At 50.8% G+C, this 17,335-nt stretch overlaps 1 protein-coding gene across 1 annotated transcript in view; it reads right to left on the reverse strand.

Annotated features, from left to right (window-relative positions):
• Window positions 1-294: 294 nt before the first annotated feature.
• The window catches only part of ABHD3 (abhydrolase domain containing 3, phospholipase), a 43,172-nt gene continuing 26,131 nt past the window's right edge, over window positions 295-17,335 (reverse strand). Inside the window, exons 8-11 of the mRNA XM_054394669.1 lie at window positions 13,740-13,913; window positions 12,806-12,854; window positions 12,556-12,721; window positions 295-2,313 (exon numbers count right to left, since the gene is read on the reverse strand). Coding sequence (XP_054250644.1) covers window positions 2,135-2,313; window positions 12,556-12,721; window positions 12,806-12,854; window positions 13,740-13,913 — 568 coding nt within the window. The 3' untranslated portion in view covers window positions 295-2,134. The remainder of the gene's footprint in view (window positions 2,314-12,555; window positions 12,722-12,805; window positions 12,855-13,739; window positions 13,914-17,335) is intronic.

Genomic DNA, 17,335 nt, shown 5'->3' on the forward strand with positions numbered 1-17,335 from the left:
TGGAGTCTCCTTCTGTGGAGCCTTTCCAGCCCTGTCTGGATGTGTTCCTGTGTGACCTGTGCTGGATTCTATGGGCCTGCTCTGGCAGGGGGGTTTGGACTCAAAAGATCTCCAGAGGTCTCTTCCAACCCCTAAGATCCTGTGATCCTATGTAAGGAAAACCACTTTCCATTGGGGACAGCTCCCTCCACCCCCTAACTTTATAGCTTTAGAGATAAATGTCTGTAGGGGATTGTGGATCTGAGGTTGGCCCTAAGTGAAAGAAGACAGTGCCAAGAGGCAGCAGCTCTGCCATTAACCACGTTACTTTTATTTGAACAGGAAGGTCTGCTTTAAATGTCAGTGGTTTTACCTTTACTAACACTGGATGCTGCCCCCAGCAGCTTTACAAGTACAATGCTCAATACACTGTTTATTGCTCCTTGGGTTTGGATCAACATAAAACCTGGGAACGAATGCAAGAACAAATAAGGCACCCGACTGACAGACTGATTCCATGGACTGCAGCAACACGCACAGCATTTTGGTTTGCTTTCACAAGTCTCATTTCCATAACCACAGAAAAAGCCACCAGAGACAGACTTTGTCATCTGGGCATGGGACAGTGCTTGTCTGAGAAGTCAGAACCTGAAAGCCCTGATGGACCAGGAGCAGCTCTCCTGTGCCATGCCCCAGTTTCTTTTTCTAAAGAAGTATTTTTGTTCTCCCTTTGCTGTTCCTAGGAAACGCCTTCCAGAGGACTCCTCAGGTACTGCCTGACACCTGACTTGCTTTTTTATGCACAGTTCCTTGTGCTGACCCTGCTCAAAAGGTAAAAATAAAACTGCAGAGGCAAGTTTGCTGCCTCCTTGCTGCCTGGGCCCAAAGCAGCACTCAGCACAAGGTGGGAGCTCCACAGAAGCTGCAGAAATGCCTTTAGGATTTCATATGCTCTCACTGAGGCCTTCCCAACCCTTTCAGAACACTTTCTGTCCAGCTGACCTGTTTCCTCCGAGCTCTGCTTTGCTCTCGCTCTGCTGCAGGGCCTCGGACAGCTGCAGGGCCTCGGTCAGCCCCACAGTAGCCACCAGGGCAGAAATGACTTTGCAAATGCTGCAGTGAGCAGAAATGACTTTGCAAAGGCTGCAGTGCTGACAAATGATCAGGCAGAGAGATGAGGCTCCCACCTCCAGCCCAGCTCTCTTTGAGTAGCTGGTTAGAAATGATCTGAAACAACAGCAGAGACAAAGGGCTGGATCCCGTTTTCTTTCTTTGTTAATTTGAAGCAGATGATATCAGCATTTCCTGATGTTCCCATGTTTATTCTTGACAACTGAAATATTCTGGCAGGGTAATATGAACACAAGAGAGAGAATCCTCGAGTTCCACGGCGTGTTACACTACACCCAGCTTTACATGAGCCTGGAAATGCAGGATGCCTGTTCATGACAGAAGGTGTTACAGTACTGTTTAAAATGAACCTTTTGGTTATGTGTAAACACTAGAAATCAGCTGTTTAAAAACCAACCATGTAAGACAAGGATGACATTGGCATGGTGCAAAAACCAAAAGCTAGCCCTAACTAGGAATACTCTCAGAGCAGAACAGCAAAAGCAGGTTTCAGGCTAATGCTCTGGAAAGCCATGCTGCAATTTGGACTCCTTTTAAGAAACAGATCTTCTCTTTGCTTCTTTTGTGCTCCTTGCTTCTTTTGTTGCCATAACTTCAGGTTTTCACCCCTAAGGGATGGGCCAACTCGCACTGCCTAGCTGTGCCAAGAGAATCTATTGCTATTTTTGAGTGCTGCCATTCCAATAGTAATAGCCATCTAAAGTAAGTCTCCTAAATATGTACTGCTTGAAACTAAAAGGCTGAGGACTTAGCATCTGTTTGCTTGTTGCTTTTGGTTAAGTGCAGTTTGATGGATGCAGGATGCTGTTTCATTTAAGGTCATTCTTAGTAAGGCATATTAAAAATAAATATAAAAGTGACAACAGAATAGTTTAGTTCCTTGCTACAAAATCTTAGGCAAAAAATATTTTTGCATGTAGTAATGGACTTCATCCATTTGCTGGCTTACAGGAGTTAAAATCTGTGCATTAAGCTTAACTGCCCTTGTCAGAATGTGCCTCTGGGCTAGAGTAGTGGTCCAAAGCTACATGCTAAAGATTTTGTTCCCATGCTCAAACACAGCCTGCACAAACTGCTTGAAGACTCTGTCCATGTAAGTGCACTTCCTGGGCCATATCCCTTCCAGGAACCCAATGTGGCCTCCACAGGACGTCAGGACCAGAGCCACATTTGCATTTTGCTTGGCAGCTTCCACTGGGATGGCTGAAAAGGAGGGGAAGAAGTTGTAAGTCCTGCTTCTGTGAGATAGCATCCACTGAATAGCTTCTCTTCAATGTGTCACTTATTAATGATGATTAAATGTGCACAACAGGGACATACGCTTCACTGCCTAGGAAAGAACAACCCCATGGAGCAGGATAGGTTGGGGCTACCTGCTGGAGAGCAGTGAAGGGAAAAGGCCCTGGAGGTCCTGGTAGGTGGGAGGTTGACCATGAGCCAGCAATGAGCTCTGGTGGCCAAGAAGGCCAAGGGACTCCTGGGGTGGATTAGAAGGGCTGTGGTCAGTAGGTCAGAGAGGTTCTCCTGCCCCTCTACTCTGCCCTGCTGAGGCCACATCTGGAATCTTGTGTCCAGTTCTGAGCCCCTCAGGTCAAGAAGGACCTCAGGAAACTGCTTGAGAGAATCCAGCACAGAGCCACAAAAATGATTAGAGGAGTGGAACATCTTCCTCATGAGGAGATCCTGAGGGAGCTGAGGGCTCTAAAGCTTGGAGAGGAGGAGCCTGAGAGGTGACCTCATTGCTGTTGATGAAGATGTGCAGGATGAGTGCCCAGAGGCTGGAGCCAGGCTCTGCTGGGTGATGCCCAATGCCAGCACAAAGGGCAGTGGTGGAAGTGGAGCCATAGGAAGTTCAATGGAAACAGGAGGAAACATTTTTTCCACTGTGGGGGTGACAGAACCCTGGAACAGGCTGCTCAGGGGAGTTGTGGAGTCTTCCTCTCTGGAGATATTCAAAACCTGCCTGGATGTGTTCCTGTGTGACCTGCCCTGGGTGACCCTGCTCTGGCAGGGGGTTGGACTGGATGAGCTTTGGAGGTCCCTTCCAGCCTCTCACATTCTGTGATTCTGTGACTGTACCACAGGGGTAGAAGCACAGCTGCTGAAAATGGACTGCTCAGGGAAGTGGTGGAGTTGCCATTCCTGGAGGTGTTTAAGGGAAGATTGGATGTGGCACTTAGTGCCATGGTCTGGTTGATGTGGTGGTGTTGGGTCATGAGCTGGACTTGATGATCTGAGAGATCTCTTCCAGCCTCAATAATTCTGTGATTCTGTGCAAAGCCATTTCTCTCCTCATGAACTCACCTTCTGGGGGGGATTTTGCTGCCTGCTGTAAAAGTTCCAGAAGTCACTGGGCCTCACCTCTCTCTCAGTCCCTGGGATGGGGCAGCAGCATGTAACTGCAAACCTGTGATCTGGTGTCAGTAGGGGCAGTGGCAGGGCCAGCAAACCTCTTGGGTTTAACCTGTGTTGCAATATTCAGCTTTGGAAAAGGGCAGAGCTGGGCCCCCAGCTGTGAATCCCACCCCTTCTGCAGGGCACTCCAGGCACAAACCCTTTACTGTCACAGTAAGATTCAGTCTGTGTGACATCCCCTCAGCCAACACTGAAGATTATTTGGTGGACCCAAGGCTCAGGTTGAGTGCAGAGTGTGCTGTGGTGGCACAGCCAGCCAGCAGGATGGCTCTGGTAAGGATGTCACCAGCAGGGACAAAGATGTCCTTGTCCCACTCTGCTCAGCCCTGGGCAGGCTGCACCTTGAGCACTGTGCACAGGCTTGGTCCCTGCTGTACAAGAAGGATGGGGGCAGGCTGGAAAGGGTCCAGAGAAGGGCCAGGAGAGTGCTCAGAGGCCTGGCAGCCCTGCTGTGTGAGGGGAGGCTGAGAGCTGAGTGTGTTCAGCCTGCAGAGGAGAAGGCTGAGGGCAGACCTCCTAACCAAGTACAAGCACACAAGGGGCAGCTCTCAGGAGGAGAGAGACTCCTTTTGTAGAGTCCCATGGCAAAGACCAGGGGTGAGCAGCACAAGTTGCTGCTGGGGAGATTCCAAGTGGGTGCCAGAACACATTTTCACCATTGGAACTATGAAGCATTGGAATAAACTCCCCTGCTGGATTCCCCTATGTTGGACAGTGTCAAGGCCCAGCCTGCCAGGGTGCTGAGCCAGCTCATTTCAGCTCTGTTCCTACCCTGAAAGGTTGGACTGGATGATCCTTGAGGTCCCTTCCAAGCTGGTATTCTGTCAATCTATGGATCTATTATCCTGGGTTATCATCACCAGATCCAACCTGCTGCATCTCCAACCTGCACCTTCACACCAGCCCATGCAGACACCTGGCAGAAAGTTCTTTCCCTGGGGGGCTCAGAATTGAAATGGGCAAAGGACACAGAGAGGGAGGGCAAACATCTGCAGGACACAGACAGCTGTTCCCTGTCACCTAGTGGTCAGTGGTTCTCTGCTGAACAGTGACTGCCAGACAACAATTTCATTTCCAATTCAGATGAGAGTTGGGGCTGTTCAGCCTGGAGAAGAGAAGGCTCCAGGGAGACCTCAGAGCAGCCTTCCAGTAGCTGAAGGGAGCTGCGGGAGAGCTGGGGAGGGACGTTTGACAAGGGCTGGGAGTGCCAGGATGAGGGACAATGGCTTTGAGCTGGGAGAGGGGAGACTGAGACTGGAGATGAGGAGGAAATTCTTCAGAGTGAGACACTGGCACAGGTTGCCCAGGGAGGCTGTGGATGCCTCCTCCCTGGAGGTGTTCAAGGCCAGGCTGGATGAGACCTTGAGCAAGCTGGGCTGGTGGGAGGTGTCCCTGCCCATGGCAGGGGGTTGGGACTGGAGGAGCTTTAAGGTCCCTTCCAACCCAACCCATTCTAGGACTCTACGATTCATATCCATGGCAGGGTTTGTGTCTTGTATGAATGTTGTGCTCTAAGGTTCCTGCTCATATCATGAGGCACCTGACTGTGCCCTGAGTGGAGCACAGACCAAGCTCCTGAGAGCAATGAGGATTTTCTTCAAACTAGAGGAGATTCTCTGCTACTCATTTCTTTCACTCTTTTTCCCCTTTCAAAGTCAGATTCATAGAATGGCCTGGTTGGAAAAGACTTCAAGATTGTCAAATCCAACCATAACCTAACATCTCCCTGTACACAGCTGGTAGACCACGGCCCTAAGCTCCTCATCCAAACATCTTTTGAACACCTTCATGGATGGTGACTCCACCACCTCCCAGGGCAGCCTGTTCCAGTGCCCAATGAAACTTTTGGTGAAGAAAATTTTCCTTATCTCCAACCTAAAGCTTCGCTGGCACAATTTCAGGCCATTTCCTCTCATCCTATCACTTGCTATCTGGGAGCAGAGCCCAACCCCCCCCTCAATGCAGCCTCCTCTCAGGGAGCTGTAGAGAGCAATGAGGTCTCCCTCAGCCTCCTCTTCTCCACACTAACCACCCCCAGCTCCCTCAGCTGCTCCTCCCCAGCCCTCTTCTCCAGACCCTTCCCCAGCTGTGTTGCCCTTCTCTGGACCTGCTCCAGCTCCTCAATGTCCTTCAAGGAGTGAGGGAGCCAAAACTGAACCCAGCACTCAAGGTGTGGCCTCCCCAGTGCTGAGCACAGGGCTGAGATCACTGCCCTGCTCCCTCTGGCCACAGCATTGCTGATGCAGGCCAGGACGAATGCAAGCTGTGTGCCCCTAGCAGCAGCTAGATACCAGCATTTAGCAAGTGCTCTGATCCTTCACTAGGTGGAAGAAATTGTCCTTCTCACTGTCTCTACAGGAAGTCCTTGACTTACCCTTGGATCAGCTGGAAAAGTGCAGATCCTAGCTGCATTATCTGGGCCTTTGGATGCACCACTGAGGCAAAAACTCCAAAGGAAAGCCAAGGAAATAAAAGCCTAGGGGCTGCCAGCCTGGATGGGGAAGAGCCCAGCTGCCACCAAGAGATGCAGACAAGGTGCTGTTTCTTGCTATCCAACACAGGCATCACCTCCACCACCCAGACTCAGCAGGTGTTCATCTGGAGCTCTGGCTGCCTGCCCAGCAGGCTCTGACCTGGCTCCCCTGGAGCTGTGTTCAAGGACAGTGGCCACGAGTCCTGGCAGGCTCTGCCACCTGCATGGGAACTTGCCCACTTCTCTGCACCCAGCCCCCTACTGCTCTCCCCTCTGGTGGCACATGGACCATGTTCAACAGGGGCCTAGTAGGGAGGTGGGGATCAGACTCAAGCCTGAGCCTCCATTGCTGCCTTAGGCACTGAATCTTGCTTTCCACAGCCACTCTGCAGCTGTCTCCCTGGTGACTGAGGGGACTGATGGATAGGCTTAAAGCAAGGGTATGGGGAGGGGTTGTGAGGAGAGACAGGCCTGAGCTCCAGGAACCAGAGACAGCCTGGGAGCTCCATGGATCTGAAGGGATTCAGAATCAGCTGCCCCCTGGCCTGAGCACACTTCTCTGGCTAATATGGTGCAGAAACACAACACTCAGTCCCTGTCAGAGCATGCCAAGGTGGGGAAGAAACTGCTAGCAAGAAACTGCTCAGCTGGGGGTATGGAAAAGAGAGGACAAGGAATGTCTCCTCTGCTGGGGAAGCCCTTACAGACAAAGCTCACTGTGACCTCTGCCCAGCTGCCATTCTGAGGTGGCCAGGGCAGTGACATCTCTCAGATCTGTTTGCTGGTGGCTAATTATTGATTCTCAAGCTGAGTGGCAATACTGCAGTGGGTGCCATGCGCTGCCTGCCCCCACACAGCTACAGCAGCTGCCTCCTAGGCTGTTGGTTATCTTCTGTACCAGGAAGGGTGTGAGCTACACACAGGTCTTCACAAACATCATCTTCCCCACCCTCAGGGTCTCTCTGTCTCACTGAGTCTGCAGCAGGATTCTGCCACACAATGTTGCAGCACTGTGCTGAGTGTGCAGGCAGTCACCTGCTCCTTCTGCAGTCAGGATTTTAGCAGGTGCCAAGCCTGACCTGCTGGTGCCTCTCTGCTCTTAGCTCCCCTGTGGAGCACAGGACAGCCTGCCCTTGGCATACTTGGTCTTGGTAGAGCCAACACTTGTGTGACTCCTCCCCAGCAGAGTTTCTTGTTCAGGAGGGACCTGAATGTGTTGTGCTGCTCTCCAGTGCCAAAATGCAAATGCTGCTTGGCAGTGCTGGTAGTGCTCTGCCTGGGGCTGTTTCCAGGGACTGCTACAATGCAACACATTGCACAAGAGAGCAGAGCAACCCCTGCAGGGGGGAGGGCTGGTGGATGGAGCAGGGGGTGTGCTGCACTGCAGGATATAGGATGGTGTGCTTCAGGATGCTCCTGTTGATTGTCGTCCACATGTAACCTTGTACTTATGTTTCTGCTGACCAAACTCTGTACTGCTGTCTAAGGCAGCAGGCACAGACCTGCTCCTGTGCAGAACCACCTGATTCCAAAGCATTTGTTGTATGTTTGCCAACAGTGTTTTTTAAAGAAGAGCAAAGAAGAGCATCCATTGAGCACCAGCTTCAACAAGTCACTGCTGGCAGACTTCCTGCTTTATTGTCTGGTTCACACTCTACCCTAAGTGTTATCTCCCTGGCCCTTCCCTGGCCAGTTGGTCTCTTCAGACAGCTTCACTCAGCTGTGCTCTTTACCCCATAGGACGGAAAATAACACCTGAGCCAAGCGTGCATTCAAAGGGACAGAAAAGGTTCAGAGGCTTCAATACAAAGTCCAGCTGAGCTCCAGCCATGCACTCCTTTGGCTCAGGAGGGAGCTGCCATGGTACCTGGTGTCAAGGACAGGCTTTCACCTTGGGCACAAGGCAGTTAGCTAAGTGCTAGGGGAGTGAACTGCAACCTGATACACAGCTTAAAGTCACTGAGGAGAAAAAGGCCACTTCAGATGGAAAGGTGAACGTGCCCCTGACCATGAAGGCTGCCATTCCATCTGCTTGATTTACTGCTCACACTCACAGAGAAGGGCTGCCTTGGCCCTGTCAGCTGAAGCAGTGGCTCATGTCCATGAGTGACAGCAAGAGAAGCAGCCTGCAGCCTTCGTTTCCATTAGAGCGGGCCAAGATGAGGACTGCATTCTAGAACCTGACTAGAGATCAATCAGCTGCCAAGCTCTGAGAGCAAAGTGCACCAAAGGGCTGCTTAAGAGGAAATGACCAGGGAGTAAGAGGCTACAGCAGCCACACTGCTTAAGGGAAGTGTCTCTTTAGGTCCGTGCTGTGCAACAACAAAGCTGACTTGGGTTTGCATTCCCTAAGCTCTGCTGTAGGAAGCTGGATGTGGCTGGCTTTAGAAAGGATGTTTAAACACAAAGGAATTCTGGAACAGCCTTCTCCCTAAGGAGTTCTGGAACAGCCTTCTCCCTAAGGACATCTCTAGGCCAGTTTCCCAGCTGCTGGAAACTACAGCTCTCTGTAACAAAGGTGGAAGGGAGCCTAGAAGCTGGTAGGTATTAGTGGGACAGATGAAGTCTGAGATGACACAACCAGTCCCCAAAGCTGGTAAAAGGCTGGGGTCTGGCTGAGAAGCAATTCTGTGGCTTTGAATCCATGATAGAGTTTTGACTGGAAACTGCCTGTGGTTGCCAGAGCCTTGGACTTGTCCACACAGACAAACCAAGGCAGTTGCCAGCACAAAGTCACCTCCCAGCCCAGCACCAGCCCTTCATGTTTGCTAACACCAGGCAGCTGCAGAAGTGTGGAGGTGAGTGAGCTGCAGTGACAGCAGCAACCATCATTTCCCAGCTGCTAACCAGGGAGCCCTGTGCCTGCTGCCAGCATGAGGTTCCCAGCGAGGGTGCAAGGCACAGAGAGAAGGAGCCCAGGGCAGGCAGATGTAACAGAGCCATGCTGTTAGCTGCCAATCAGCTCCTCCTGGCCCTCCCTCAGGTAAGCTTTGTCACCAGGAGGACAATGGTTGACAGCCAGCAGCATTAACTCTGTGAACAAGGAATAAATTACTGCTACCACCCAGACACCTGCCCAGAGAAAGGCTGCTTAGGGTCAGAGTTACAGGGAGTACAGACAGTCACTGCAACCAGCTCTGACACCTCTTGTTTCAGGTTCCTCATGGTGCTCTACCTCACCTGCCCTGCACTGCAGGACTTTTAGGGCATCTGATAGGTTTGATGCTTAATCTCAGCCAAGAGACCACTCCTGTGCTCCACTGTTCACCAGGAGTCAGATTTCTTGTTAAAAACCAGCTTCAAGGGAGGAAACTTCTGCCACAGCTGTACTCTAGGGGACTCAAATCTTTTGGCTAGTCAAACCACACAGCCCCAGAAGTCCTGAGGCTGGAAGAGACCCTTGAGAATCTCTGGTCAAACTTCCCTGCTCAACCTAGATGCCCAAGAGTGCATCCAAGCAGGTTTTAGGTCTCTCCATAGATGGAGACCCCCAAGCTCTCCATGCCAGTGGTTGACCATTCTCACAATAAAAAGCTGTTGTGTTCAGATTGGATTTCATGGCTGGCTCTTGAGAGCAGGAGGTTGTGTTCCACAATTAAGAGACAGTACCTTTGATCTAGCTAACAAAGGTCCCAGTCCCAGTAACCACAGGCAGGGAGAGGTTAGCAGATCCTGCAGGGACAGAGGCACACTGCCTGGGCCACTGCTGCTGTTCCTGGTGCTCATTAGCAAGCTTGCTCCTGCCACAGTCACTACTCTGCTTCAGAACAGAAACCACAGAGCTAGAGCTAAATATAGAGGTGAAGCCACTGTTCCCTAAGACACTTACCAGCAGAAGCATGGCACAGCAGAGCAGTCACCTTGCAGCACCGTGGGGAAAGTCATCCCCAGAGTCATAAGACCTACAAAAATTTGTCTTCAGAATCACTGTGCAGATTTTGTATTTGGACACAGACTTCAGGGTCCCATCCACTCTCATCTCAAGGACATGGTAACATAGACTGGTTTGGGTTGGAAGGGACCTTAAAGGTCACCCAGTTCCAACCCCTGCCATGGGCAGGGACATCTGCCACCAGCCCAGCTTGCTCAAGGCCTCATCCAGCCTGGCTTTCAACACTTCCAGGCTTGAAGCCTCCACAGCTTCTCTGGGCAACCTGTTCCAGTGCCTCACCACCCTCATGGGGAAGAATTGCTGCCTAGTGTCTCATCTAAATTCAGCTTCTTCCAGTTTGAAGCCTCACCCCTCATGCTGTCACTCCAGGCTTCTGTTAGAAATCCCCCTCCAGCTCTCCTGAACCCTTCTCAGGTACTGGAAGGCAGCTCCAAGGTTTCTCCAGAGCCTTGTCCTCTCCAGGCTGAACAGCCCCAACTCTCAGCCTGTCCCCATAGGGGAGGTGCTTCAGCCACTGGATCATCTTTATGGCCTCCTCTGGACCCTCTCCCACAGTTCCATGTCCTTCTTGTACTGGGGGTTCCAGAGCTGCAGCTCTGTTGGATGCTCCTAACAGAAACAGCAACTAGCCAATTTCAAGGGAAAAAAACCCAAGCCAGAGAGGCCAGGAAAATACCAAGGGCCTCACTCTGTCACAGGAAGTCCCTGACCTGCTGAAGCTGAATGCAGTGTTCTGGAAGATTGTTGCTACATTGGCCCAGGTCTGTTCAAGCCTCTGTTTTGGCCCATCTAGCTGAGAGGCAGCTTGGCTAAGCCAAAGTCACATTTTTTTCCTTTGTATTAGGGAAAACCATTTTGATTAGGTGGCTGTCAGCTTGTTCCACTGCTCATGCACAGCACAGGTGCTTTTTGGTGAAGAGGAGATGCAGTCAGACTGTTTCCAGCTCACTCTAGTGGAGTGGCCCTTTGCTCTCCTTGTCACACCTGCCCCTCACAGGTCCCCACCCTATGAACACCAAGGTGTGTGCCTGCTTCTGCAGGTGCTGGAGCTCTGTGCACAGATGAACAGTGCACACAGAGCCTCTTCCAATTCCTTCCTCCCATTGTTGTTCTGAGCCATTTCCCTGCTCGCTTTGGTTTTATGACTCATACTACAAGAATCTCACTTGACTTGTGGTGGCAGAAGAAAATGTCCCTGAAATCAATCCAAGTGGATAAATTTTACCTTTAGAGGTGTCAGGTGCTCCCTGCTGAAGCCTGTCCCCTCCAACAGCTGCTCACTGCAGTGCTCTTCCTCCACACAAGCTTTGGTTCACCCTCTCTCCTCAGACACTATGCCCCATACACAGACTGCAGGAACAAGCATCTTTTTCTAAGGCAGTTAGCAACTGGGTTTGATCTTCAGATCAAAAGCAAAATGTTGATTAAGATCATGAATTTGGCAGAAAACAGGAAGAGAGGAGAACCCAGAGGCTTCAGCCTGCTACTAGCTGATATTGCTGCTTCATTTTCTATTTAAGATTTTATTAATCTCAGTGAGGCTCCTTCTAAGAGCTCAGCAGGTGTAGATCTCTTCCCTTACCCCAGCACAGCCCTACAGGCTAAGCAACATTTTTTTCTTTTCATTTGTAGGCACTGGAAGTGGCACTGAAACACAAGCAACTCCCAGACACTCTTTGTAAGGCCTGGACTGAAAAATGGCAGTAAGACAATGCTTGTTTGACTTCCACTGAACTCTGTGTCTGCAGTGCAGTCATCTGCACCCATGTTGCTCAGCACAGACTCTCTTCATCCTTGGTGAACAGACACAGGGGCTTCTGAGAGCACAACACAGCTGATACCTTCCTTAGAGTGAGAGAGCTCACACCCCATCTGCACATTTCTTTATTCTCACAGATTCATAGAACAGGTTGGGTTAGAAGGGACCTCAAAGCTCATCCAGTCCCAACCCCCTGCCATGGGCAGGGACACCTCCCACCAGCCCAGCTTGCTCAAGGCCTCATCCAGCCTGGCCTTGAACACCTCCAGGGAGGAGGCAGCCACAGCCTCCCTGGGCAACCTGTGCCAGTGTCTCACCACCCTCACTGCAGAGAATTTCTTCTTCATGTCCAGTCTCAATCTCCCCTCTCCCAGCTCAAAGCCTTTGCCCCTCATCCTGTCACTCCAAGTCCTTGTCAAAAGTCCTTCCCCAGCTCTCCTGGAGCCCCCCTAGGGCTGCTCTAAAGTCTCCCTGGAGCCTTTTCTTCTCCAGGCTGCACAGCCCCAACTTTCTCAGCCAGTCCCCATAGGGGAGGTTCTCCAGCCTCTGATCATCTTCATGGCCTACTCTGGAGGAGGAGCAGCTGCTCCAGCGGCTCCATGTCCCTCTTATGCTGGAGGCACTAGAACTGGAGGCAGTGCTGCAGGCAGGATCTCACAAGTCTACTCATGGCTGCTGATTGGCCTCCCCAGCTGCTTCTGCGTTCTGGTCTCTGTCAGCAGCTGGTTTGTGTCTTACACTGTTAGTAAACTGCAGGACTGATCCATGCTCACAGGCTTTGGTTCTGTGTCACAGCAACACCTAAAGACACCTCCACACCTAAGCCTGAGAAGCAACTGAGACCCATGTTGTTTGTCTTAATGACTGCACAGACAGATGGATATATTCTTAAAAGCCTAAACTTACCATGGCCTGGTGAGAAGACATCATCCACAGAGTTGAGACACAGCACTGGGATCCCTACGGACTTGAGCTTGCGACAGGGGCTGGCATCTTCGTAGTAATCATCAATGGTAGGGTAGCCAAACATGACTGAGGTGAACTGCTTATCAAATTCTCTTATAGTTCTAGCCTGAAGGACAGAATTCAGACAGGGAACTATGTTAGCACCTGGGGACCAGCAGCCAGCTAGAGCAGAAGCAGCACTGTCACATACCTTCATCACCAGGTCCATATCAAATAACTGCTCCAGCATTTGACGATGCCTACAAAGCAAGAGAGAAAACTTGGAGGGCTTGGGTGTTGCTACATAGCCAGGTGGAGAAGTCTTCTGCTTTACAGACAAATCATTCCCTAACAAGAACATGCTTGGGTTTCCTCTTCTGTCATATTAAAAATCTGTCTGGACTCCAAGAGCAGAAGAATTGCTCATTCATACACACAGGCAGCACGTCCAGCAGCACAGGAAAAATCTGCACTAGCCATGAGAAAGGTGGCAAAGAGAACTCAGTGTCTGGGAGTACAAAATGCAGGCTGAATTTATAAAGCAAAGGCTGAACTAGTCCTTTCCTTGCTTCTGCAACTTAAAAGTTACACTTACATATGCTCAAAATCAATATTGTGTCTAAAAAATTAAAGCATCTGTTCATTTCATCCATAAAGACAGCAACACACTGGTTTTGTGCCAAGACCCATGAGGAGCACCCAAGTTTAGTCACATTGATGACAATTCTTTCTGGCAAAGATCATTCTGGTTTCAAAACTCAGGGAGCAATGCACAGAGAGCAGCCAGGTGCAGGGTTGTGACAGCATTCATCTTGCCAGCACCACTGTACCTGCTGCAGAGCTCATCCTACCACCTTGCTAAAGGGAGCAAATGGAGCAAAAGTAGAAGTGGGGAGATTCAGATTGGATGTTAGGAAGAAATTCTTCCCCAGGAGGGTGGTGAGAGACTGGCACAGGTTGCCCAGGGAGCTGGTGGAAGCCTCATCCCTGGAGGTTTTTAAGGGCAGGCTGGATGTGGCTGTGAGCAACCTGCTGTAGTGTGAGGTGTCCCTGCCCATGGCAGGGGGGTTGGAACTGGATGAGCCTTGAGGTCCCTTCCAGCCCTGACAATTCTATGATTCTAAATAGCTCAGAAGGCAACTCACCTGCTGATGGAGGATTGTAGACAAGTAGTCAAGTAATAGTTGAACAAAAGCCAGTTCAGTGGCTTCTCCAGAGATTCTACAGATTCAAACACATTCCAGCCTGCAGAGAAGATTGCAGCTGCCATCAGGGGAGTGTCTCTGCCAGTTTTGCCCAGGTAATTTAAAAGGAGCATGCTGCAAACAGGAATGAAAAACAGAATGTTATGGTTTGAGGTGGGATTGCCTTTAAGAGCCATAGAGAAGTCTTCCAAGAGGACCAGAGGGGTCCAGGGATGGAGCAGAATGTGTACAATTGCTATCCTATCCCATCATTCTGCTGTCTCTTTATAAGCTGGCTCTATAGCTACTATCTCTCTTCTCTCTGCTCCTAGGAACCTGTGAGCTTTAGCTCTAGTATGGGGGGGGATTTGGAGCCTGTCTGCAGCCTTGAGTGCTTTGGCTAATTTTGCCTATGCAATCCTGGCCTGGTTGGGCCTAATGTAAGGAGGTATGGGGGGAGGACTGGGGGGCACTTAGGTCTGGGTATTAAGGCACGGGGAGAAGGTTTTTCTTGGTATGTTCTATGGATTTGTGTATTTGATATGCTTTGCACTGCAATGTGTAGTTATGAATTGCATTTCCATTTACACTTTCCAGGCCTATCCCATCCTCTGTGGAGTGTTTTCTTTAACTCCTTTGAGAAAGGTTAAGGAGCTCTCACTCCTTAAACCAAGACACAGAAACACAGAAACTACCAAAGTGTTTGCTCCCAGGTAAAGCAAACCTCCAGCCACCCTTTGTCTGCTTCTCCAGAGCTGCTTGTCTCAGCCCTCCAGCTGTACCAAATGCTTCTAAGAGGCAGTCAATGGAACCAACCCAAGGCTCTTGGAGTCTGCTTCCTCCCTGCTGTCAGAGAGGAGCTGTGTGCACCACAGAGGATGTGGCAGGGCGTGCATTTAGAGGTATGCAGAGCTGGACCAGTCTTGTCTGCATCACTAAAGGGAGGAAAGGTCAGATAACTGTATCTGACTCTAGGAGCAGGTGTGCCCAAGCTGCCAGTGAGTTTTGCCATGTTACAAGCTGTTAATCTCCCTGACCTGGGCAATCTGACAAACACAAGCTGCCCCTGGCACACCTGCCTCCCCATCAGCCTCTCTTGGGAGTGGAAGGTTTGCCCTTGCCCCAAGTGCAGCTTGCAGCCTACCGCCAATCTGTAGTTGCACTGGAAAAGGGGAGAGTTGAGCAGTGCCTGACTCCTCAAGTGAAGAAAAATGAAAATAGCAGGAAGATAGTAAACCCAACACTACTAACAGAAAAGCTGCAGGTCTTACTTTACTGCCTGAGACCCCAAAGCTTGCAACCAGCAGTTTCATACCAAGCTTTTAAGTCAAAGCTCTCCAAGTTCTACAACCTAACATAGCTCCCTGGACCACCAAAACCCTGTGCCTTGGCTTCTTCTATCATGCTTCAGGAGACAGCAACCTGTAGCAAAAACATCATGAACCAGGCTGCTATGACAGAGACTTCACCCCCTGCACTACCTATTAGATCACAGGACAGCAGCACAAAAGGGAAACCTGTCTGTGGTGTCACCAAAGATTTGCCAGTTGGTAGCAACCAGCAGCAAAAGAACAGCAAACAGCACTTGGGGGTGGGCTCCTGCCACCAGTTCACACAACTAAAGCCCACAAGGAAAGTCAGCTGTGGCCCATCCAGGAGCCAGGTACCACATGTTGCCTCTCACCCACAGAACAGGAGGCACTGAGTCACTGCCTCTGCCCTGGAAGAACGTTGACCCACGAAGCAGTGAGCAAGTTGCAGGAGGAGGAGAAGCAGGAGCTTGTCTGTCAGAGTTCACAGCATGAATGTGCCAGAGTGACTCAGGAATCTTTCTGTTGGAACACCAAGTCCCTTTCCAAAGAACAGCATCACAACATCTGGGCTTTCAGTGGCATTTACAGCTCTGTGAAGTGCATGCTGCCTTTAATGGTGCAGTGGGCAGCTGTGTCCTGGGCAGGTTCACAGGTGACTCAGGCACTCCTGACAAGGGACAGGTGATAAAAGCTGCTGCAAGATTAAGGCAAGGGGATGATTTTCACAATGTGCCCCTGGTGAGTTCTCTGCTCCTGCTTAATTTTAAACTGGTAAGTGCTCCAATTAATTCTGCAGCATGGAAACACTCCCCATGTGGATGGTCAGAGGCTTCTCCAGCTTTCTGTACAATCTGCAGTCTCCTGTGGGGCAGGGTTGCACAGACATACTGCAGGAAGAAGGTAGAACATCCTGCCTAAAATCACCCAGTGGTGAAGGAGAGGTAAAAGCCAGGAACACAACACAGATGCCCTGTGCCATCCTAGCAGACTCCATCACTATTTAGGATACCAGAACCAGGTTAATCCAAGGACAGAAATAATGCTGAGGACCGAGGCTTCCACTGCAGCTTCAGCCCTGCAGCTCTGCTGCTTCCCCTGCTACACCCTGGGTGCTCCTAGTTCTGCTGTCATGATGCACCACCGGTGAAGCTCCCCATGAAGAACTACTGTGCTTCAAGCATGGATGGCATCATTGAAACAAACCTCTCCTGCAGGTGCATGTCTGGCTTTCACCATCCCCAAGGAAAGGGCTCTGTGCAGCACACCAGGATGGCTGATGCTTTGCATGCTGGGGAGAGAGAGCCTGCCAACTGAGGCAAGAGCCAGCAGGCTTGCTAACCTTGTGAGGAAGAGCTATTAACTAGGTTCAGCAAAATCTGAAGAGAAGCAAAGGCCTGGCAGGCCCTGATGAAGCATTCAAGTGACAGCACCATGGGGGAGGTTCTCACACTTCCCTGAGAAAGCAGCACAGCTGAGCACAGCTTCTGTGCCAGTTCATGCTCCAACATAGCATGGGAGAAACCAGGAGGAGGCAGCAGCCTGGGGGTAGTCACAGAAGACTGCATTGCATGAAAGACATGAAAGACTTACAGGCAGACATGATGGCTGCAAAAACACTCTTCATGAGAGCCTTAAACACAAGGAGGAGGGTTTGCACCTTAGAGAAAGAAGCCATCTCAATGCACAGAACCTTTTCTTGCTGCAGGTTTTGAGAGTTCAGAGCTAACAGATCACAACAACCCCATGAATGTTTCAGGCTTGGGGTAGAGTGGCTGGAAAGTTGCCCTGCAGACCTGGGGTGCTGGTTGACAGTGGCTGAAGATGAGCCAGAGTGTGCCTAGGTGCCCAAGAAGGCCACCAGCCTCCTGGCCTGGATCAGCAAAGATGTGGCCAGCAGGGCAGGGATTGTTTGTCCCTTTGTGCTCAGCACTGGTGAGGTCACACCTTGAGTTCTTGGTTCCATTTTGGGCCTTCACTCCAAGGACATTGAGGAGCTGGAGCAGGTCCAGAGAAGGGCAACACAGCTGGGGAAGGGTCTGCAGAACAGGGCTGGGGAGGAGCAGCTGAGGGAGCTGGGGGTGTTCAGTTTGGAGAAGAGGAGGCTGAGGGGAGACCTCATTGCCCTCTACAGCTCCCTGAGAGGAAGCTGCAGTGAGGTGGGGGTTGGGCTCTGCTCCCTAGTAACAAGCGATAGGCGAAGGGGAAATGGCCTCAGGTTGCACCGGGGGAGGTTAGGTTGGATAT

Source organism: Indicator indicator, chromosome 31, assembly GCF_027791375.1.
Source record: "Indicator indicator isolate 239-I01 chromosome 31, UM_Iind_1.1, whole genome shotgun sequence".
NCBI lineage: Eukaryota > Metazoa > Chordata > Aves > Piciformes > Indicatoridae > Indicator > Indicator indicator.